General features: G+C 39.3%; 2 protein-coding genes across 2 annotated transcripts; both read right to left on the reverse strand.

The window, feature by feature from the left end:
- Window positions 1-12,625: 12,625 nt before the first annotated feature.
- LOC116408446 (protein kinase C delta type-like) lies at window positions 12,626-15,479 on the reverse strand. The gene is made up of 4 exons (XM_031895375.1): window positions 15,161-15,479; window positions 14,441-14,569; window positions 14,055-14,188; window positions 12,626-12,912 (listed from the first exon to the last, which is right to left on the reverse strand). The coding sequence occupies exons 1-3, from the start codon at window positions 15,257-15,259 to the stop codon at window positions 14,078-14,080; spliced, it is 339 nt and encodes a 112-aa protein (XP_031751235.1). The 5' UTR covers window positions 15,260-15,479; the 3' UTR covers window positions 12,626-12,912; window positions 14,055-14,077.
- A 50-nt stretch (window positions 15,480-15,529) lies between these two features.
- LOC116408447 (calcium-dependent protein kinase C-like) lies at window positions 15,530-16,759 on the reverse strand. The gene is made up of 3 exons (XM_031895376.1): window positions 16,688-16,759; window positions 16,328-16,390; window positions 15,530-15,744 (listed from the first exon to the last, which is right to left on the reverse strand). Exons 1-3 carry the CDS (start codon window positions 16,735-16,737, stop codon window positions 15,546-15,548), a joined length of 312 nt encoding a protein of 103 aa, XP_031751236.1. The 5' UTR covers window positions 16,738-16,759; the 3' UTR covers window positions 15,530-15,545.
- Between the last annotated feature and the right edge of the window lie 6,356 nt (window positions 16,760-23,115).

The raw sequence follows: 23,115 nt of genomic DNA on the forward strand, positions 1-23,115 counted from the left end.
TCAAACAATCTCAAGAGCCTCAGTCTAATAGACTGACATAATGCATTTCCAATAAATTCAATTATACATTTATTACAGGGATTTTATTGTGTCGACATCCATGGACAAACTTGCACGTCAAACTATTTGGGACATCCTCTGGTTATATAGGTTATTTTTGTCTGGGTAGAGAATCATTTACCACCTTTTCACAAAAATCAATAGAGGATACAGCATTCGATTTCCAATGTAGCAGTTTGGCTTTCCTAGCATAATATGATGACAGTTCTCTGTGTGGGGCAAGTTTGAGATTCCATACAATCCTGAGCAGGCATAGGATAGTGGAACAACGGACACTAGGGGAGGATTACACGTTGGGCCATATATTTTAACACTTCCCCCAGAATGTTTGAATTTCTGGACAGGTTCAGAATACATTGAAGTAGGATCCTATATCAGATTCACATTTGGGGCAAGCATCATATCAGTTTTGCCAATTAATATGGGGTAAGATATACTCTATTGAGAAATTTGATCTGTATGAACTGGTCTCTCATCCTTCCACATGTCATCCCCAAGTCCGGCGAAATCCTTTTTCCACTTTTTAAGTGGGTTGGGGCCTGTTAGTGTCAGAAAGTGTAACACATGGATAGTGACATTCACAGAGCTGCTTGAAGTACAGCTTTGCCATCTTTGATGCTGTTAGCTATTTCAATAAATGGTAATTCAGGTGTAATATGCACATCTAAGAATCCACCCCTATTGTTTTGTGGCTAATGTATGCTTCCCATAAAAATCCAGATGCAAGTAGGGGCAAAATATAATACAGTGAGACTGCAGTGGAGGAGAGGAAAGAATAACCTGGCCTAAACAACTTTGGGGGCCTAAATGCTTACTGATACCTGCTGCCAAGAGATTAATTGACACAAAGGGCCCCACAAATTAAAACACACATGCCAATTTAACTGGTAGATGTTGTTTATTGTTTCTGAAAGTAAAAGCATTCTTTATAATTAAGAGTTATTTGTCCCACATACAATGGCACTAATATGTCTTGGCCACCTACATGCAGTATTATTTCTACATTATCATGCATTTAGACATAGAATGCAAAAGTACTTTTCAGGAATCGTCCAATTGCCTACATTTTGTTCATAAAGCATTGGTTCCTGCCTAAAATGGCCTCCTAATCTATATGACTGATTAGATTTTGTCATTGCATAGGGTACAACCAAATGTTGCTAAATCTATACCTAGGGGTTTCAAAGGTGCTGTGCGTCTGGCATCTATATACCACAAGATCACAGGCCTGACCATATGACTAATAATCCCGCCATTTCACATTAATGGATACTCAATGGCGCAGTGGTAAAAGACAAAATGTGAATCTAAAGGTTTTTAAAGGTGCTGAGCTTTTCACCTCTATTTACCTCAAAGTCACATGCCTGCCCATCTGACCAGTTATGAGATTGGCCATTCCATAACTACTCGCAGTATACCTAGTGGTTTTCAAGGCTGGGAAACTTTTTCTTGTAAACTCGATTAGTTCCCTGGGCAATCAATGCTACTCCTGCCATAAGGCATGTTGATAACCTTGCCTTAAGATGACAAAAAGTCACCACCAGTGGGAGTAATGAAACCCCTCCCTCCCTGGTCAAACAAAAGGTAAGGGTGGGGGAATGATAGGGGCCTCAGGAAGCATAGGATTCACCACCCCCCCCCCTGTAGGCAAAGCTGTTACAGGTCCTCCTATCTACCTGTAGCATTCCATAGTACTGCAGAACTGCGTGTGCAATGCAGAGTACTTTCATAAAAAACTATTCCATTACTTTAAAGATGTAACATCAAATTTCTCAGGCAAACAATATCGTAGTTTTTAGCTTATAAAAACGTTAAATAGCTGTAACACCAAAAAGTAAATATAATTTGCATTTAATTATAACTGTTATTCCAGGATTCAGGGTCGGATGTAATTAATGGCCCCATTACACCTCTGTCATAGAAACCTCATACAAAATTGACTGAATATAAAATTAACTGAATATAAAGCATAAGTAGTACATTGGCTCAATTTAAATGGACCTTATTTTTCTAATGGATCAGTATCCCTAGTTAGATAGATACATACATACTGTATGTATGGAGTGATAGGTGCGGACAACACCAGTTGCTGAAGGTATTTGGTTATCTGGATATTATGGTAAATAACAGAATGGCGGCTTTAAGATACCATAGACCACCTGTGCTTTGCCATCCCTGGTAGAGTGACCAGATCACTTGAAAATACAGGGACACCTCTAATAAATACATGTTGCAGGGCACCAATGATTGCATTTTGTAAGACATTCCTACATTTTCATGTGATCTGGTCACCGTAATCCCTGGCAAAGTTTTCACCTTCCCTCCTGCCAGAGACTGCACTGACAATCTAGTATGTACTCCCATTAGGGCTAGTTTTATCAATAAAACAGCATGTAAATTGGAGTAGGGTTGCCACATGTCCGTTTTGACCCAGGCAGCCCATTTTATCAAGGGGCTATCCGGGTCAAAACCTCCTGCTGGTTTTCAACATGCTGAAAACTGGGCAGAAATCCTCAGAACTGTGTCCGGCAAAAGCAATAACCCGATGTCATCATGTAGCCAAAAATGTCATCACTTGATGATGTCAGCAGTTTGCGTGATGATGTCAGCTACGCATAACCCTTGGTCCGGGTGGCATCCCTATTTTGGAGAATGAAAAGCAAACACAGTACCCAAATGATATTCACCCAGACGCAGGGAGGTGATTTAGATGGTATACAGATATACCAACCTGGCAAACCCTGACAAATAAGGGGGAGTTTGCCAATATGATGGTACCAGGGTTTGGATGCAATTAGCACTGCAAGGCAAAGCTCTGTGCCTAGGGTTGCTGCCTAGCTGGTATTACACTGGTCTAGCGATAAACAGCAGCCAAATGGAGCAACCTATTACACGTATGGGCAATGTTACATACACAAAACTCTGCCACCCACGCTGCCCAGTGCATTCCTCAGCCTAGCAGCAGTTCATTGTATGTTAATGGAAGGTTAAAAAAAAAATAATATATATATATATATCTGTGGGGATGACAGATTTCAGCAGAAACTAGTTTTCAGCAGTGCCCAGAAAGGATGAAGGATGATTATTAACCAGTCTCCTCACTGCATACCAAAGAAAAGTAATGATTTACACCACCTAAATAAAAAAAAACCATATAACATATTGCCAGGCTTTCAGCTAAACTAGTTTTTTTTAAGATAAGGCGAATGGAAATATCAGTGTCTTTTGAATTAGACATATAGCACTACATGGCGAATGACCAAAAGAAAGATGGATTTCCAGAACCCCATGCATGCCTACGTCAACAGGGAGCGCCGGGAATTACCAGATCCGCCCTTACTGATTGGCTGTCCCGTTGCCATGGAATTATGTGACGCTACGCACCATTAGCGCAAGGGGTTGCTTTGGAGACGCGCATGCGCACAAAGAGTTGACGAGAGGCGAGAGGATGAAGGTAAAAGAGGCCAGAGATTCGGGGCACACGGTGTTGGTTGTGGGGATTGTTAGAATCGTGTAACATCAGTGTAGCTGTAACTTAGCCTGTGCGTGTGGTTGCTTATGACATTTTTGAATCGCACGACTGCAGTAACCATGATAGATAGAGATGCAATATCAGGCTGGGTTGCTGAAAACTAAATGATCTTTTGTGCCGTGGGCACCAGTTTTATTTCTGTGTGTGCGTGTTTCTCTATGAGAATGGAGCTTAGCTCTTCAGGCGACTGACAATAACTTCTAGCAGTGCCGGCATTCCGGATATGGGGTCCTGCTCCCTGCAATACGGCTGTGTCCCAGTCTAAAGAGGCAACTCTGTATATATATATATATATATATAATTCATTGATGCCCAGTTGTTATCATGCAGTTACAGCAGTTCCTGACGCCTGAAACACTGCAGATGAAGTTACCTAATTTGGAATTCTGAAAATGTCATATTTTTGTTAAGACCCTTATTTGGATCACCCCACTTTAAGGCTGCTAAAAAATGTAAACATTAAATAAACCCAGTAGGGCTGTTGTTACAGAGAAAAAGGAAATCATTTAAAAAAATCTATATTTATTTGCTTATAATAGACTCTTCTCTGTGAGAGGCCTTCTTGTAATTTGGAGCTTTCTGCATACCAGGTTTCCAGACACGAGCTGTGCTCTTATAACTGTAATTATCTTTCATCTTTAATATTGTAGGTTAGTGTAGGTTAATTATCTGATGCAGACTACACAGAATATAATGTGTGCTCTGTCACTGTCATTTCAACTGCCATGGCTCTTTCAGTAGTAACAGCTATGGTCAAAGTGTTTTTCCACATCTGCTGATGTCAGACAAGGAAAGGTTTGTTTAACTTTAACTAAAAGTAACCGCATGACAACACCTGGGCCCACCTATAGTAGTGGGTTTCTCATTCATGTGACTGGGGAGCTGCAGGCAGGGAAAGAGATTAAACATTCATATTTCATCCAAAATACTTGATGTGCTATCGGTTTTAGAGCTTGTAGCTGAACTAATGTGATTAGAAAGGTAAGCAAAGTTAGGTACAACCAAACTAGGGATATCTGTTAAAAAGTGCACCTAAATAATTTATTATACATTAACATTTTTTCCTTCATCTGTTTCTGTTCTGCAGTGTGTATTTTCTTTGACAGAAAAGAGCTTGCTGGGATATCCAATCCATTATGCCTGGCAGAGGAATTTAGGAAATTACATTGCAGTTACAGGGTAGGTTAATATGGAGACTATTGTCAATGAATGGGCAAACAAGCAGTACTAACTTTCACTGGGAACTGTCATCCTCAATTCTCAATGGTGATTTATTTTGAACATTACAGAACAATACAGAAATTACTTAATCATAACAAATATAGTTAATTTTATAGCACAATTAACTGTATCATTTTGTATTAAAAAGGTAAATAATGCTGTCTGCATATTTACTAGAAAAAAGGCTAGAAAGACCATTGATATTCAATAGCTAAACTGCTTTTCCTTATCACTGACTATAATGCCAAAGGCACAATTATCCTGGTAAACGGTAAATATACTGTAATAAATGTGCCTTTGGCATGAGTTTGCATCTTGGGGAACAGGCCCCTCTTTCATGTGAGTTACAGCTGAATGTGTGTGTAAAGATCACCTGAAGCTTGACAGCTACTAACCTAACAGCTACTGAATATTCACATTACAGTAATATTTACATTTTAGCATTCTAACGTTTTTGTTGTGTGTCCTACTGTATATCCATGCAACACTGTGTATTTATTTGGGGTTAAAGTAAACAACATCTTGGTCACTTTATTCTTTTTTTTCCAGTGTTGACCATACCGTTAAAATCTATGATCACCATGGACAGAAGAAAGATGAAATTAATTTACCTGGGTGAGTTTAATTAATATTGTCATTGTGTGTAGATATTTTTGACACTCTGTTTTTTGTATGTAATAAAAAATATTTTGTAAAAAATGTCAGTTGTGAAGATTTGTTGGTAGGATATTTACCACAAAGGATTATAGTGATGTGAAATACACTATCGCTATTTGAAAGAAGCATTAAGGGAGAGCACTTTTATCTGAAGCCACTTACATTCTTTCCCTGACCAAACACAACCCCTAAACATATAGGAAAAATCCAACAATGAATTTGGAAAGGATCCATAGATACAACCTGTGAAATATGTGGCTTTATTTTGATATCTGAGGCCAAGTAATTGTGTATGATGTATGTATAAATTTGTACATGCAGTGCCTTGCAAAAGTATTGAGATCCTTTCCAACCACTTCTCTAATTTTACTGAATCAGTTAAATAGTGCCACAGGTTGTGAATTAGATCAAGATAAGGGCTTCACTGGGACATCGGCTCAAGCAACCCAAAGAATACTGGGAGTTTTGTTAGGTGCTACATACAGCAGCAATTAAATTCCCCTGTGGGCCACTGATATAGAACAAGTAGAATATTTTGGGTATGCAGTTCATAGTAATTCTGGGGTAGCATGAGTCAAGAGAAAAGAAGCTGCACTGAAGACTAGTGAAACTGAACCCCTTTAGGTCAGGGCAAACAATCATTTAGGGAAGGGAACCTCTCGCAAGGTGCCTGTGCTTGGTAAGCAACTTTTTTTTATTTGTGAAATTAAACATTTTAGGGCTATTAAAGATGCAATTGCTGCAGTCATATGTAAAAAATCACATCTATAAATGTGATTTATAAAAGACGTTCCTTGCACTTCCCACATGGTCGCGTTTGGCACATCCTGCCCCCTCTTGTGAAATTTGCGCTGCTCTCCTATTGACACAGGGGAACTCTGGAGCTACTGCCACCTCTGGAGGTAACAGTAGTTCCAGGATTCCTAGAGAGGCCTGTGTTTAAATAATCGGGGCAGATGTAATTTTGATGGCAAGTGCCAGTTATGAAATATGAACATAGAAGATTTTCAGTAGAACTGTGTTAGAGTCCCATCAAGTGCAAGCACAGCTGTGCAAATTTAGTTTTTTTTTTATAATAATATAGTGGGGGAGAGAGAAGGAGTGAGCTTGGGGGGGGTATATCGAAGTTGGGAACATTACATAGAAGCTATGTCACCATTAAGTATTCCATTCCAGAGTCTAGTACTCAGATTTACCAGGGCATCCACAGGCTAGGTGTGTAAGTTTCATTTTAACTTCTTTAATAACAAAAATCTTAAATAAAAATGTATTGTTGAGAAAAAATGCTGGTTGTGTCTGAAATGTGCACTTTGCACACTGCCCTAGCATCTGTAATTGAGCCATATATTGTACAGTATATTGTGCTTGTTCTCTGGAAGGAGTTGTATCCCTAAACCCTTTATTATCCCTATCCCTATACCCTATTATTTTTTTGTTTTCCTACAGGTAAGCACACCAAACAGGTCACATGTGGGTGCTGGAGCTCACAAAATCTGCTAGCACTTGGTAGTGAGGACAAAATGATAACTGTTAGCAATCAAGAAGGAGACACAATTCGACAGGTGCGTCTGATTATGATCCATTGTACAGGCTTGATCCTACTGAGTTAGTTCAGTATACCTGAATGCAACATGAATTACTTATTTTCATCAGTAATTCTTTTCTACCCTACATGCTACCCTGTGTGACATTCTGCAAAATTAAATATATATTTTTTTATATTTATATATATATCTATATATTTTTTTAACTGAGCTGTTTTATAGTAGGTATGCCCTGCTATGAAATATACTCTGAGCAGAAATAAGAAGTTAATAGAGCATTACTTAGACACAGTTCGATTACTCTGAGAGGGAGGAATTTTTGCTCACGAAATAACTAATGGGCTGCTTTCTCTAAATCCTTTAAGGAGCACTTTGCATATATTTTTCTCCATTCTGCCCCTGTAGAGCTGTATAAGGTCCCTGTCACATTAACACAACTTATATGTCAATAGGTGATCAGAATATATGGCTTTTACTGTGATATTTCAGGTGAAATCTGTTGAGTGCTGCAGTGTTCAGATCCAAAAATGTAAATGTTCAAAAAACAACTAACTACTAACCCACTCAGTGAATCCATACAGTATATGTATGTTACTCCAGAAACACCATTTTCATATATAATGATGTCAAGTTCTAGGATATCTTGAATTTAATCCCTTTTACTTTGCAGACCTCTGTGAGGATGGATCCCAGTGATACCCAGTTCTCAGTTATGAAGACTGATGAGCGTGCATCAGCAGGCGAAAGCACAGTAAGTTGTTTATATGTAGAATGAGCTTTATTGTCTTAAACCATGGGATTGCCTGCATTTCACTGATGCCTTTGTGTTCTGTATTGTGTTTTTATTATACACTGGTTGATTGAGCTTTTTTTGCCTGTCTTTTGGGAACAAATTTTAGTTCTAGAATGTTACAAGATGAGGGAATGCAAAAATTTCTTTTTTTTTTTTTATAGAAACATTTTTTTATTTTATCTACCCTCAGTGACCCTGATCAGTTATGTCCTACCAGCACTCCTCCTTTTTTAAAAAGTGCATTGGCCTCCTGCCATCTTGTCCCAGTCAGTGAAATATAAGACCAGACAATAGAGCAGGGATTGCTAATTTTGAGCCCTGAAGTCTTAATGGAATAAAGCTTATATTGTGCTGTAACCAGGGCCATATTTACACACACATCTATATCTATATAGACTTACAGACTATATAGATCCATGCCTAGGGTGGTAGCTTTTGGGGGTTTGCCCATGGGTGCCGATAATATATAAATAGAAAAAATTCACCCAAACCCCTGCTGGTGGAAACTAAATGGTAATGTACTGTAGAGCTGTAGTCCAGCAACATATTCCACATTAATATATTGGAATTACATGTGGTCAGAGGGCTACTAGACCATGTAACAGAGAAGTAGTTTTAATTCCAGTTGTGGCATTGGGCTGATGTGCTGCTTTCAATGACTAGCATGCCTGTGTCATATTAAACACAACTTTCATATTAAACACAATCTTTCCCCAGCTATATTAAGTGCTTCTACCACATGGTACTCCTGCAGCTGTTTTTCTGGGAATGCTGCACAGTCATAGTGCATCCATAGTTTTCCATTCATTCAGTTTGTGTCACGCCACATGAATGTACGCATCAATTACCATAAGTCTGGTGACAGTGTACAACATGTGTCTTACGCTCGGGTGCAGGCACATGTAGCCCATATACGCAAAAAACACGAGACTTTGCATTCTCTTGCGTTTTTTTGTGTATATCGGCTACATGCGCTTGCCGAAAATATCAGCCCTACGCCACTTCTGCCATCAGCCTTAGAGTGAGAAGAAATAGGATAGAAATATTAGTCAATATTAATCAGCTTATATGACAGGTGAACATCATTTTCTGTTTAATGAGTTCCAAAGACCCTCAAGCTTCACAACAGCTGCTCAGGGCACACTGGGCCTGTGAGTGTCACTGACAGTCCAATAGAATCCAAAATTGGAAACTCCTGTAACAAATTTCATGGCCTGAATCCTTATGTTATAGAGATCCTTTAGGCTGGTGCAGTAAGTCCAGTATTAAATAACATATGACATTTCTAGCTATATGCATCTTTATGGTTAAGTTTGTGTGTAAGTACAGGGCTCCCTTGTGCCCAAAAGCACTGCTTTCCGTGCCGTGAGCCCCATTATTATTCAGAGCAGGATGCAGTAGCAGTGATGGCATTAATTGGCACAACCAGTGTCCAAGGGGCTCCACTTAGTGGCCTTTAGTGTTTCTGCAATAGCACCTAGCTATTCATAAATGCCTCCCCTGTCACCGTTCATAATTACGTGTTAGTAAGTGAAAGAACATGGCAAGTAGTTAAATAAATATAATCATATGTTAAAGGGTTGTAAACCCAACTATAACACTGTCCCACTATGGACTTGTTCAGTGCTGGGGAACTGCTTATTGCTTCCTACTCCAATTGCAGGAACAGAGAACATGGAGCCAGATTTACACTATAACTAGCTCATATAAATAGTGCAATTAACATGCTAATAATGGTGATCATTGGTGATCAGTGGTATATACCTCAAATGTTTTAATTGGTGGGCAATTGAGATTGCCCTAAGTTTAAACCCTACAAACCTACCTGCCCTATCACGCTGCTCTGCAGGTGTCATTACTTGATGTGCGCTGAGTACTGAGTTTAAGATCAAATCAGTGTTTTGATTCTACCTCACCCCATACAGAAAGCAGTTAATATCAAGGAGAAAATGTCCTAATGACAGCATTGTGTTTCAATTTTAAAAGAGCTCCTGGCACCTATTTCCATAAGACAGCATGACTGATCTACAACTAGAACTGCTGCTTTTTCTGTAGCTCTGGGATGTGAAGGGGCAGCTCCCCAGCTCAGGTCTGTATTATTGCCCAAAGTACACTGTACAGTTTATTAGACTATGTCAGGGATCTAACATGGGCGCAGGGATCTGGGTATGATACATTGGGAAAGCAGTGGATACACAGGCTGGTATAATTGAGCCGAATGGCACAACAGGTTCTGGGCAGGGGAGTTACTCTCTCCCTTCACGGTCCAGCACAGCTACTCAAAAACACAGGATACAAAATGGGCATCTCTAACAAAGAAATACACTGAGAAGTCTTTAAATTAAAATATTTTATTTTCAGATTATAATTCATTTTTATGGCTGAATTAGTTAAGAGTACCAAGTGCTACCAATATGAGGGTAAACCCCGGCGACATCTGAAAGGTCTTTTTCAGGAATGTTACCTTCTCTGACACTCCTGTCTCTCTGTTCAGTCTACTTTTTTTTCTTTATTATTCTTTTCTCTACCATTTTTTACTCTTTTCCATTTCTGACTGAACCCGCTGCTAATGATTACCACTTTTCTATAGGGGTCATTTACAAAAACCCTGGACATGAATGCTAAAGCACTAAGGTGCCCAATTCCAGAAGCCTTCCCCAGCTCACCCCTTATGACTACACAGCTGCCAGACACAAGTTTTCTTTGTAAAAGAACATGTGAAAAATTGTGGGGGGGCAACGGTGGCTTGCATGAGTGTTTTATACTTTGCACTCTGCTTGGCTAATGACGCCTTATTTCCCCCTTTCCCACATATCTTTGTCTCTCTCTTAAGGTGGCCATACACGTGGCGATCCGACGATGTTTCGTGCGACCATCGGTCGCACGAAACATCGTAAGATCCGCCACACACCATTCAGGACTGAATCGGCAGGTAAGGAGGTAGAAACAATAGGATTTCTACCTCCTTCTGCCGATTCAGCTCTGAAGGGAGAATTTTGGTCAGGCGCCTTCTATGGCGCCCGATCAAAATTTTCAAACTTGTCCGATCGGCGAGTCGTCCGATATCGGCAGCTTCCTGCGATATCGGTCGACTCGCCGACATGCCATACACGCACCGATTATCGTACGAAACGAGGTTTCGTACGATAATATCGGTGCGTGTATGGCCACCTTTACCCTGCTCCTATCATGTTATTGCTCCTTTTATCTTATCTGCACCTTCCACCCCCCTTATGGATATCTGCAATAGGATTAAAAATTGGCCAATTACAGGCCACTAGCTATGACCACCCCTTCCCCCTGTGTGGAAAATGGTAAAAATAACGGGAAAATGCGGAAAGAATCTGAGTGCACAGTTGTCAGATGCAGGATGTAGTTTGTGATGTCACTAGAGGGGTACCACCAGTGGCTTGGATTGGCCAAAGATGGAAAATTGGCTGATCACAGGCCGCTAGCTATGCCCACCCCTATCCCCCCCTCTGGTGACATCACAGATGATGATAAGGTCTGGAGAAGGAAGGTTGTGCTGTGTAAAAATGGTAAAAATAAAGGAAAAATGCGGAAAGAATCTGTTAGATGTAGGATGCAGTTTGCAATGTCACTAGAGGGGTATCGCTAGTGGCTTGGATTGGCCAAAGATGGAAAATTAGCCAATCACAGGCCACTAGCCATGCCCACCCCTATCCCCCCCTCTGGTGACATCACAGATGATGATAAGTTCTGGAAGAAGAAGGATGTGTTGTGTGGAAAATGGTGAAAATAAAGGGAAAATGTGGAAAGAATCTGAGTCTACAGTTGTTAGATGTAGGATGTAGTTTGTAATTTCACTGGAAGGGTCCCGCTAGTGACTTGGATTGGCCTAAAGATGGAAAATTAGCCAATCACAGGCCACATCCGAGACGAAGATAAGGTCTGAAGGAAGCATGTGTCTGCAGTTGTTAGATGTAGGATGTAGTTTGATGTCACTAGAGGGGTACCGCTAGTGGCTTGGATTGGCCAAAGATGGAAAATTAGCCAATGGCAGGCCACTAGCTATGCCCACCCCTATCCCCCCCTCTGGTGACATCACAGACGATGATATGGTCTGGAGAAAAAAGGATGTGTTGTGTGGAAAATGGGGAAAATAAAGTCAAAATGTATTTCACTGGAAGGGTACTGCTAGTGACTTGGATTGGCCTAAAGATGGAAAATTAGCCAATCACTGGCCACATCAGAGATGAAGATTAAGGTCTGAAGGAAGCATGTGTCTGCAGTTGTTAGATGTAGGATGTAGTTTGATGTCACTAGAGGGGTACCGCTAGTGGCTTGGATTGGCCTAAAGATGGAAAATTAGCCAATCGCAGGCCACAAGCTATGCCCGCCCCTATCCCCCCCTCTGGTGACATCACAGACGATGATAAGGTCTGGAGAGTGTAAGTTGTGCTGTGTGGAAAATGGGTAAAGGCAAGGGAGATCAACAAGGGAAAATAAGAAAAGGAAAGAGAGTTTAACAAGGGGAAATGGGGGAACTTTTTTTTTTTTTTTTAAACAATAAAACAAAATAGCCACTTGGGGAAGTACCTGGATGTTAAAGAGGTGATGAATTAGAGGACAATACCCGCTTTCAGATTTTTGCTAAGGTGTAACCTATGGTATATTTTGCGGGTGAATTTAGCACAGACAATATGTACTGCAATATGTCCTGCCTCTGTGCCACTCTGTTGGAATTTTGATTGTGGCAAAAGATTTAAAATTTTGATGTTTTTTAGTGGCTTAACAAATAGAAACAGTAAAAAACATTAATAGGCAGATGGTATAAACATGGCCTTTCTGCAGTGATGTTGGCTGCAGTACTACAAACCTGTATCTCACACATCAGATGGTATATGTGCGAGATCTTCCTTCGGGCGGCAGCTTAACCTATAAGAATGAAACCAGCAGTGGGATCAGTTTCACAGAGTAAAATGGCAATAAATCGTACCTGCTCACCTCGGTAGAAGGAGTATGTTATACTTTACCCGATGATACAGGATGAAACAGGGAGGCAGGCGAATGAGGCAGATGTTAGCTCTTCTGCTGGTGGAATGTCTGCAGAACTGTTTGAGGGGCATTTGGATGGGATGAACCTGAAAAAAAGACATGTTCAAGTAAACTATAGCTATTTTTGGTGTGCAATAAATATTCTATATTAAGGCTATAAGTAAAGAGATTGCACGGCATGAAGCAGAAAGGTATGTCAGAAAAGCAATTGTTCTATTATAGTATCTGAATCCCTGTAAGTTACACCAACAGTTCTACACAAATGGAATACAATTATCTGTAGGCTATGTTGGTAGATGCAGAACCTATCACAGAACTGAAACTTCTATAAGCACAGTTGTCAAATTAGCTTTTAGCAGCCGGTGTCATTCTGATCTGCAAGTGGTTTTCATTGTTTTTTAAGGTTTGTTAATGTCTTTTTTTGTGCAGCTGTGAGTCTTGGAATTTTAACTGTTTCATACTTGCTAGTGCTTTATTATTCCAGTAACTGGGCAGATTTGAAAGTAAAAATGAAAAAAGAAACATGGAGGGGAGAAAGTTAACCTATAAAAAAAACAAAATTGTTAGATCAAATTCAATTTAAAAAAAAGCTATGGCATTGACACTCAATTGTAGCAGCAGCTTAGATTAGTGGTCCCACTCACAGTTGTCATTGCCAACAAACTAATAGTGTGACGATTATACATACTGAGAGCTTAAAAATATGTTTTCAAAAACGCATAACCTAGGTGTAGTTTTTCACGAATGGCACCAATAGAAGCAGCATTTAAAGGAATAGGTTTTTAATAATATTTGCAAAAGGGCATATACAGTATCCAGTTCAGCATGGTAGGACATATTGTCCTCTTGAAGTTTACATCTTTGTGATAGAAAAGTTAGGATCCAGTCTAAGACCTTTTTGACAGCTTTTGGAGTCATAGTAAATGTTGCGGAATTGGGTTGTGTGGTAGAAACTGCCTTATTTATCTGTAAGCAGCATTTCCATCCCTTTACCATCCCATACCATTACTATTTCCGAACTAGATTTACATATTGGCTAACTGTGCCAGAGCACATTTGTATCTTTTTTAACTTGAATTTACTGAGTTTCTCTTGTTTCCTCCCGACATTCTGAGACTGAAAATAAATAACAGGTGCTGCACCTTGTGGTTAAAAACAAACCAAAGTCATTGTCTAATCTGACCTATTGGTTCTATTAATATTATTTTATCCTGCCTCACTTTCTTACCTCTGTGCTGGTACAAAGATGTATTATTCCTGCCAGCTTGGATCCACATAGTCAAAGTTCTTCAGTATGCGGATCACACCAGCGTTGTCTTCGGTGAACGGGTTGTCATTCTTACTGAGCCCCTTAACTGATCTCTGTAATAAATAATAGAAATGCAATAGTTATTCCCTTTAGTCAAGGTGATATCAAATGTTCTCTAATGACCACTGGCATAAACCTAAAGAGAGAAGAATATAAACATGCCATGTAGCACTTCAGCACTATTAAACAACACTTTGTATGTTGTTATTATTGCAAGGGCAGGTGAAATGACAAATGTTAAAAAACGCAACTGAAAAATTAATATATTTAATTTACTCAAATAGTAACCAGAATTGTGCACTTACAATTAGTGGTTTTACAGGGGGCACCAGTGCTCTTTTTTCCACTTCCACCCAATTAGTTGATGAATAAAATGGGTGGTCCCGGACTTTGGCGTACACCCCAAGCCGTTCGTTGGCATTCTTCCTCAAGAGCTAAAGCAAATAATAAATAGTTATTTTTAACTACATTTTATTCAGTAAAATATTTACATGGAAAATCATATGACTGCTGGTAGGTAAAGGCTTGTTGGAACCCTTGTTGGCATCCAGAATATCAGTTCACAACTGCAGATAAAGATCTAATACACATGATAAAGGGTCTAATTCCTGCAAAATCTATGTACTGTTTGTATGTATAAATACAGTCTCAATATGCCAGTCTGCCACTGTGTGACATTGCGTATATACTAAATAGCCTGATTGTGGCATTGTAAGCATAATGCATTGTTGGGCAATATATAATACAGCAGTTTTAAGATTAGAGAGTTAGAAAAATACTGCTGTGAGCAGTATATTTAAATATAATTGGGTAAGTATACAGACTCACACAAATACTCACCATAACTAACTGTACCTTATATATGCTGTCTATATGTAGTTTCTAGGTTAACACTGGCACTCAGTGTAACGGCACAGTGTAATGTTGTGCTGGTTTTGAAAATATAGAGGATACTTCCCTCTAAAGAATATTGTAGCAGTAAATTCAATACCTTAGAAAGAAAGTGTTTACATAACATTACTAACCTGTTGTATGAGGTCACACAATTCAGCCCCAAGACATTTGGGATACTCCGGCTGCCCATTGATTGTATCCTGATTAAATGGTAAATAACCAGTAGCCATTTCATACAGGATGACACCAAAGGACCACCAGTCAGCCCCTGAGTTATGTTGTTGGTCTAACAAAACCTTAAAAAGAAAGAAAAGATTATTTATCAACCTGTAAGAAGAAACTTCTAAGACACATACTTTTATATATTATTCCTAACTCATTTTTATCTGCAACTCTTCAAGTATTAGACTTTGATTTGGCAATCATAGAGTGAGAACTCCGAGTGAATGGTTATGTTCTTGCTCAAGGTTTAAGGAAACCAGGCAGGCATGTTCTACAGCTACATGGCACTTGCTGTTAAATAAAACATATTCTAAGTATTATAATAAGCAAATGTATGGGAACTGATAATCTCACCTCTGGGGCAATATACCCTGGTGTGCCATAGTACCCACGGCATGTCTCAGGGCTGAATATGTTGGTACGTGCAAGGCCAAAATCTCCGATCTTCACATGGCCTTCTTCATCCATCAAAATATTTTCTGGCTTGAGGTCACTATAAGACATATAAAGGACAGTTTATAGCATGTTACCAGGAGGAGCAATAAAAGGAAAAATCAATGAGTAGGCTTTAATAGTGGACGAATAAAACACCCCAAGAGAGGCAGCAGGGATACAATATAATGAATTAACATTATAAAAGGAGACACATAGACAAAAGGTGTAAATAAGGACCAATGATGATACAGTAACAAATGGATACATTTTATACACCTGTCCATGCCATGGCATAATCACAATTTAATGATATAACACCAGCATGTTAAACAACAATAAAGTGTATAAAGTGCATGTGATTCTGTGTACCCAAATGGTGACCTCCTCCATCTACACCTGTAGTAAGGGTTGTGCTCCCCCATCCTTGTGGGCTTTTGCTATAGCAGATCTAACTCTTTTTTATACCTAAGCATCAGAGATGGGGAAATTAAGTATTATCTTGGGCCATACTCAGTAGTCAAGGTTTAAGCATCATTTCACATGTTTTTTTGACATGTAGGATTAGACATTGAAAGTTTTTATGCCCAGCAATAGATCTAAGTATAAAAGGGAATTTTACGGAGTGTCAAAATTTTTCTTACCGATGAACAATCCCGTTGGTGTGCAGGAACTCCAACCCCACAATCAGTTCTGCAGAATAAAACCTTTTTAAAAAAGTAGATGGAAATCATGTTAGAAGATCAATATCATATACAGAGTACCTGCAGATTATCTCAGGACATATGTATCAAAAATTAAAGTAAATTCTATACAAACCGCTAAATAAAAAACCTTCCTGTAAGGTCAGGTCACATGTTACTTACAATACAGGTATGCCGGATATTCTGGATAAGAGGTCCCATACTTGTACTGTGGAACTGCTCCGCAATTCAAATCTATTTATGTTCTTGAGCAGCATACCCCCACTGGCTTATTCCTGTTTCAATTAGGATAATACTTACAGTATTTGATTAGTGTCCAGTTGTCCTTGGCGCTTTATAAGCTTGTCCATTGTGCCGCCATTGATGTACTCCAGGACAAATAATATCAGGGACTGGATACAAAAAAAAGAAATGATAGGGTGAGACATAAAATTGAATACAGTGGATGATTTAGAAAATGAATAAGTTGAGGTGAGCGCAGCCGTTCCCCTTGGTAGAAGTGTTCTTGTACCCCTTACTGCTCTTACACTTTTGCCAGGGAATCTAAAATCTAATCTGTCTAATTTATGTGGTGATGCAGTTCCATGTAAAAATAAATATGTTGTATAAAATACTTTTATTAGTACAATTAGATCTGGAAGAAGACCATAGCTCATTTCTTTTACCTCCGTTTGAAATGTTGCAAATGCCCTGCACAGAAATGGGCATCCTCCAGCTATCTGCAGTATCTTGGCCTCTCTTCTGATATATCTGAAGTCCTTCTCCTGTTTCTTCTGGATGACCTTCACTGCCACAAGTTCGTCATTGATGTCATAGGAAGCTAAAATCACCTAGAAAATAGATTGAGAAGGAAGAAATATTAGTCTCTTCTACGTCAAGACAGATGATCCCTGAAATATATTGCATCTAATTTATCCCTGCCCTTCTCTCCAGACTTTGGTTTCAGACCAGATCAGTACAAAAGATTTTCCATTTAGAATTTCGTTACTCACTCTGCCGAAGCTGCCTTTTCCCAGCTCTGCCAACGCGCTGTAGTTGGTAATATCAAAGGACGGCGTTCTTTTGGCGTCCTGCCTCGTTTTTTTAGATTTTCTTCCTTCTGTGGGATTAAAAAAGATTTGATGTAAACTTAATTGCATAGACATACACTAAGGAACGTATTTATTAATATTGGAGACAAATATCACCAGCGATATTGACCATAGCAACCAAACAGGTCCTTACTTTTGTCTTCCATCTTGTAGGTTCAAATCTAATTGCAGATTGGTTGCTATGGGCAACATCACCGGTTATGTTTGTCTCCAGTGTTAATAAATATAGTACTAACCCTATGTTTTGATTGGTTGCTATGGGTTAGTGTTCATAGGCAAACTTAGTGCCTTTCATTACATAACCCCCTTAATGTCTAAAAAGTTTTAGTTATACAGTACTAACAACTGAAATGATGGACTGTGCTTTTGTGCAATTAGAGGGACAATACATCCAATATAAGCAATTTAATTCACTGTGTATATATAAGTAACTGGCATCCTCCAGTAAATTGTAGCAGATGATGCGCCCCCTATACTGATGGGCACCCATGTCTAATCTCCTTTAGTGCAGGCCACAAAATGTCCTAAAATACCTTGGCAATGGGGTTAGTTTGAATAGAAAAATCTCAATCAATGAGGCACTAGAAAATACAGGGGGAGGCAATTTATTGCGCTTACGTGATTTAAATATTTTACCACCAGTGATTCACACTGACACCAATGCTAAGGTATTGTCTCACGTTTTGTTGCCCATGTTGAAGTGCAGATGAGAAACTGTACCATATTTGCCTATTAAAGGTACTGTAGCAATCAAAAAAACAACTATAAGTAATTGAAATCAATGTATTATCTGTAATTAACTTGCATTAGCCTAGATCCATTATATGGAACTCCCATGTACCCCCCCCCCACTGCCAAAATAAAGGGGAAGTCTAAAATATCACATGAAATTTACCAGTGCGAATTATATGTCCATTGGGCCCTGAGCCGTTCCCCAAGCCCCCACCTGCCCAGTTCTGACTACTGTTAAATAAATGTTGATATTGTAATGTGCGTGCTATAGACTGTGCTGGGTAATTGTCTTTCATTTTTTTGTGGTTTTCTTTTTCATGAGATACGTTTAGTGACATTTTTATTACTATTGGAGACAAACCAAGGCGGTAATGTTGCAGCTAGCAACCAAATGATGTTTGTCTCCAATGTTAATAAATACACTAGCAGGGAAATCTATTCTCTTTTGCTTGCACATGGACCAAGAAAACTTTTTTCTGTAATGTGCATATGAGCACAATGGATAAAATAGATAGCAATAAAGAGATAAAATGGATGGCAATGGATATAAACCCCAGTGTATATTAAAGTAAGGCAGGGGTCATACCCACCTTCAATACATTCTATACCGAGTGAATAAGTTGATACTGCCACCCTATATACATTATATATGTGAGAGGCAGTGGATCCTGGTACTCTAAGGACATTTTAGAAGTACTGGCACCCCCCAATCTTTATACAAAGTGAAAATATGTGCTAGTACCCCACACAGTATAAGTGCATACTGGCCCCTACTGCCACAAAAGCAAACTACATATATTCCCAGGCAGTGGGAACAGACATCTCAAGTGCATTATAGGCACACAGTGATAGGTACAAGTTCGCTATTATATTATATATATATATATATATATATATATATATATATATATATGTCTTTATAGTGTCTGCACTCCAAGGCTCATAACTTGACGGGGTGCACAGCCAAATTTACACACCCTTTTAAAATAGTCATAAATTTATTTAAAACATTGTTCAAAAAGAATCCGATGTTTCGGTCCCCAATATGACCTTTTTTCAATAGGCAAAATCCCTTACTATATTATATACAGTAAAAGGTCAGAGATTAAATCATTAAGGCCTATAGCAATATTTTTCATGTTTTCTCTCCATACCAGCTGGGTTCTTCTCTGGACTTCTAGATCTTTTCTTCTGTGTCCTCGTATTTTGTTGATCTCCTTCACAAAATTTCTTCCTCCCTGCAGACAAAATTAGCTCTCTGTAATCTCCAGTTTGTCATTAAATCTCTAAGTGTGGGCTCCTGGAAATGTTGCTCCTAACTGGTGAAAAGTCAGCTAGAAATCTGAGACAATTTGATCCAAAGCGGCATGTGATAGCTTTATCTAGACTGGTTATTGCTACCCAAGCACATTATTCACTGAAAAGCAGCCTGGCTCATCTCCTAACAGAGGTGCTAAATTGCACAAATGCAGTTCCCCACTGCAAACAACTACTAATTCATTTTGATCTATTACAGGTTAGAAAAAAAGCAAATATCTTTGGTTGTTATTGGCAACTGCATTGGAGTAATTTAGAAAATAAGCCCCAGTGATTCCCATCACCCCATTGCATGCATTAGCTTTAGATGAAGTTGTCTAGACTAACCAATGAGTAATTTATTTTCATTTAATACCAAATAGAAGATGAAAGCAAAGATCTGCTACAGGAAACTGGTATCTATATCTATTGGCACCCCAAGCATGTACATATACATTGAGAGGCCAAGGACACAACAAGCACAACTAGTATCTTTTATATAATGATAGATAATGGGCATCAACAAGTAAATCAGATACAAAAAGAAGCTCATACAGTAGAACCCATATCATATTCAGGGGACCAGAAACAAACAGTGTAAAATTAGGGAAATATATTATGCATTTTAATATTGTTGGGACCTCAAGAAAAAAAGTGTAAAATGAGGGATAACCAGGGTATGTAAAATTGAGGTTTCCCTGTATTTATATGTTTAATGAATGAGTTATTATTATAAGATAATGTTAAATAATGTAGAAAGTAATATTTTTAGTTTTCTCCTTACCAGCTGGGTCCTCTTCTGGACTTCTTGTTCTTTTCTTCCTTCTCTTCATCTTCAGTTGTCTTCCTTTCGCTAGTTCTTCTTCTAGTACTTCTTCTCTTCTTCAATCCGACTTTCCTGCAAACAAAATGAATCTTCTCGCACTCTCTAATCTCCAATCTTTCCGCAAAATCTCCAAGTTTTTCGCTCGCTCAAGTCACGCTGCTCACTGGCACGAAGTCAGTTGGACAGTGACAGTTGCACCCTGATGGCTTCACTGTGGGCGGCATGGCAACCTGGGTGCTGAATCACAATGTGCCAGCTCCAGCCTCAGTGACATGTGACCATGTGTAGCCCACAGACTTATGTAGGACTTAGGGTATTCATTCATCTAAACTGGGCAGCACAAACACAATAAAGGATGTTATTACAGGTATGGGACCTTTTATCCAGAAATTTTGAGAGCTGGGGTTTTCTGGATAAGGAAGCTTTCCCTAATTTGGATCTCCATACCTTAAGTTTACAAAGAAATTACAGTTAAAAAAAACAACAGGATTGTTTTGCCTCCAATAAGGATTAGTTATATCTCAGTTGGGATCAAGTACAAAGTTCTGTTTCATTATTATAGAGGAAAAGGAAATGTTTTTTATTAAAATGGAGTCTATGGGAGATGGCCCATAATTCAGGGCTTTCTGGGTAACTGATTTCTGGATAATGGAACCTATACCTGTATACCAATATGAAGAGTTCTGTGAATTTAGTGTTAACACACGGGGCAGCTTGCTTTGGGTGGTCTTATAGGCATCGCAGCCCATGTTGTTTCTATTAGTCCCATCTTCTTTCTTTACCATTCTTCTTCTTTAGGGGAGTCTCTATAAATGGAGAATACGTGGATGATAGATCTCTCCCAATGACCCAAGTAAAAGTATTTACATTAAACAGGCTCATTCATATCTGCAACAAGCTCTTTACCTGCCAATTATACATGTGCCTAAAAGATTGCTACTACATGGTGCTTGTGGCAGACAAAGGCAATGTCAGTGGGACTTGGCTTTCATTGTGCATGGTCTAGCTCTGTGATGAGGGCTATGGAGACTAGATGACAAGATGTAACGCACTACCACCCTGCTGGGCAGCTCTGCATTTTATGTATTTATTTCCTCAAACATTTACGCTGCGCTTTACAGAGATTATAAATCATTTACATCAGCTTTAAGCGGGACAGTCCCGCTTTCTATAGCGCATCCCGCTGTCCTGGATAGTTCCCTGAATGTCCCGCATTTTCATAATAGATTACGGAAATGCGGGACATTCATAGAAGGATCCGCAACAGCGGGATGAGAAAGTTTAAGATGAGCGCTCCTACTCCTTGCGCGGCTCCTTCTCCGGCGGTCCCTGGCCCTTTTATAAGGTTGCGCCCGTGCGTAATGACGTCACTCGTACACACGTGGCGCAACCTTATAATAGGACCTGGGACCGCCGGAGAAGGAGCATAAGGAGAAAAGCAGCGCAAGGAGTCGGAGCGCGTATGGGGGACTCTGTGTATGGGGGACTCTGTGTATGGGGGACTCTGTGTTTGGGGGGCTCTGTGTATGGGGGCACTGTGTATGAGGGGTACTGTCTATGGGGGCCTGGGGCGCACTGTGTACTGTCTCCCCTGTGTGGGGGGGCAAAACTGGTAGATAGTTATAACTCACTTATATTTATTATAACATTTGTCCTCCCTGTGTGTAATTCTGTATATTGTAAGATTGTACAGCACTGCGTACCCTTGTGGCGCTTTATAAATAAAGTTATACATACATACATACATACATAACTGACTGCCTTCTCTCTATATTTGTATTTTATATGTAGGAGTTGCTAATTTGTTTTCCTTAGGTAGTACAGTATGAGGGTATAGCACATTTGCATCTGATCCCACCATTTCAACTATATAAAAGGAGTATTTTTAGAAAAAAATGGGGTGTGTTAATTGGGGCGTGGTCACAAAAGTGGGCGTGGTCAAAAAATGCCGCATTGCACGCCAAATCTTTATTTCCCTCTTTTTGTTTTTCAAATGTTGGGAGGTATGATACTGTTTGCCCCACACATACTTGTGTACAAAGATCAGACACACTAATATGAACGCCAGCGGCTACTGAATGATTTGATGCCCAATATGTATTGTTTTCCAAAACTATGTAGCATGTAGTGGAACCTGAACCTAAAGTATTTAGGTGAATGTGCCGTGGGGGCACAGAAAGGTTCAAGACAGATATATTCACATGATGTCTAGCCGATTCATTGCTGGATGTATAGATATACTGTTCATCTACATTGGCATGAAAAGCCAGTTACAGAGGTTTATGGCCTCGGCAGATGCACTCAGATTTAATTATGAAAGTAAAAAACACCCAAATGTTCTTCCATAAAAATGTTATCTCTCATTCACCCTCCAACAAGGTATATAAAGGATGTCCTACCTGCTATTTAGTTAGTGTTGCTGTTGAAATAAAATTCCTAGCAATTCCTGAGAGCATGTAAATAGTTAAAGTACAGCCCAGCAATAATGAAATCATTTTGTATTTTTACTAGTAGTAGTTTCTGGTCAGAAAATCTTTCTGTAAACCCGAAAAAAACTTCTGTGTGGACTCTAGAACAAGGCTGGGTATGGAAGAGATGTGGCAATTGAAAGGTTGCAGTCCCAGCCTAGAGCAGAATGTACCTTTCCTTCCAGCTCATCACTTTATCACTTTTACTGTATGTTAACACAACTTTTCTTCTATTTACAGGTTGCTCCATTGTGCCTTGGAAGAGCTGGTGCGTGGTCACAATAAAGATTTAAACTGCACATTTACTTTCACATT

Source organism: Xenopus tropicalis, chromosome 1, assembly GCF_000004195.4.
Source record: "Xenopus tropicalis strain Nigerian chromosome 1, UCB_Xtro_10.0, whole genome shotgun sequence".
Lineage (NCBI taxonomy): Eukaryota > Metazoa > Chordata > Amphibia > Anura > Pipidae > Xenopus > Xenopus tropicalis.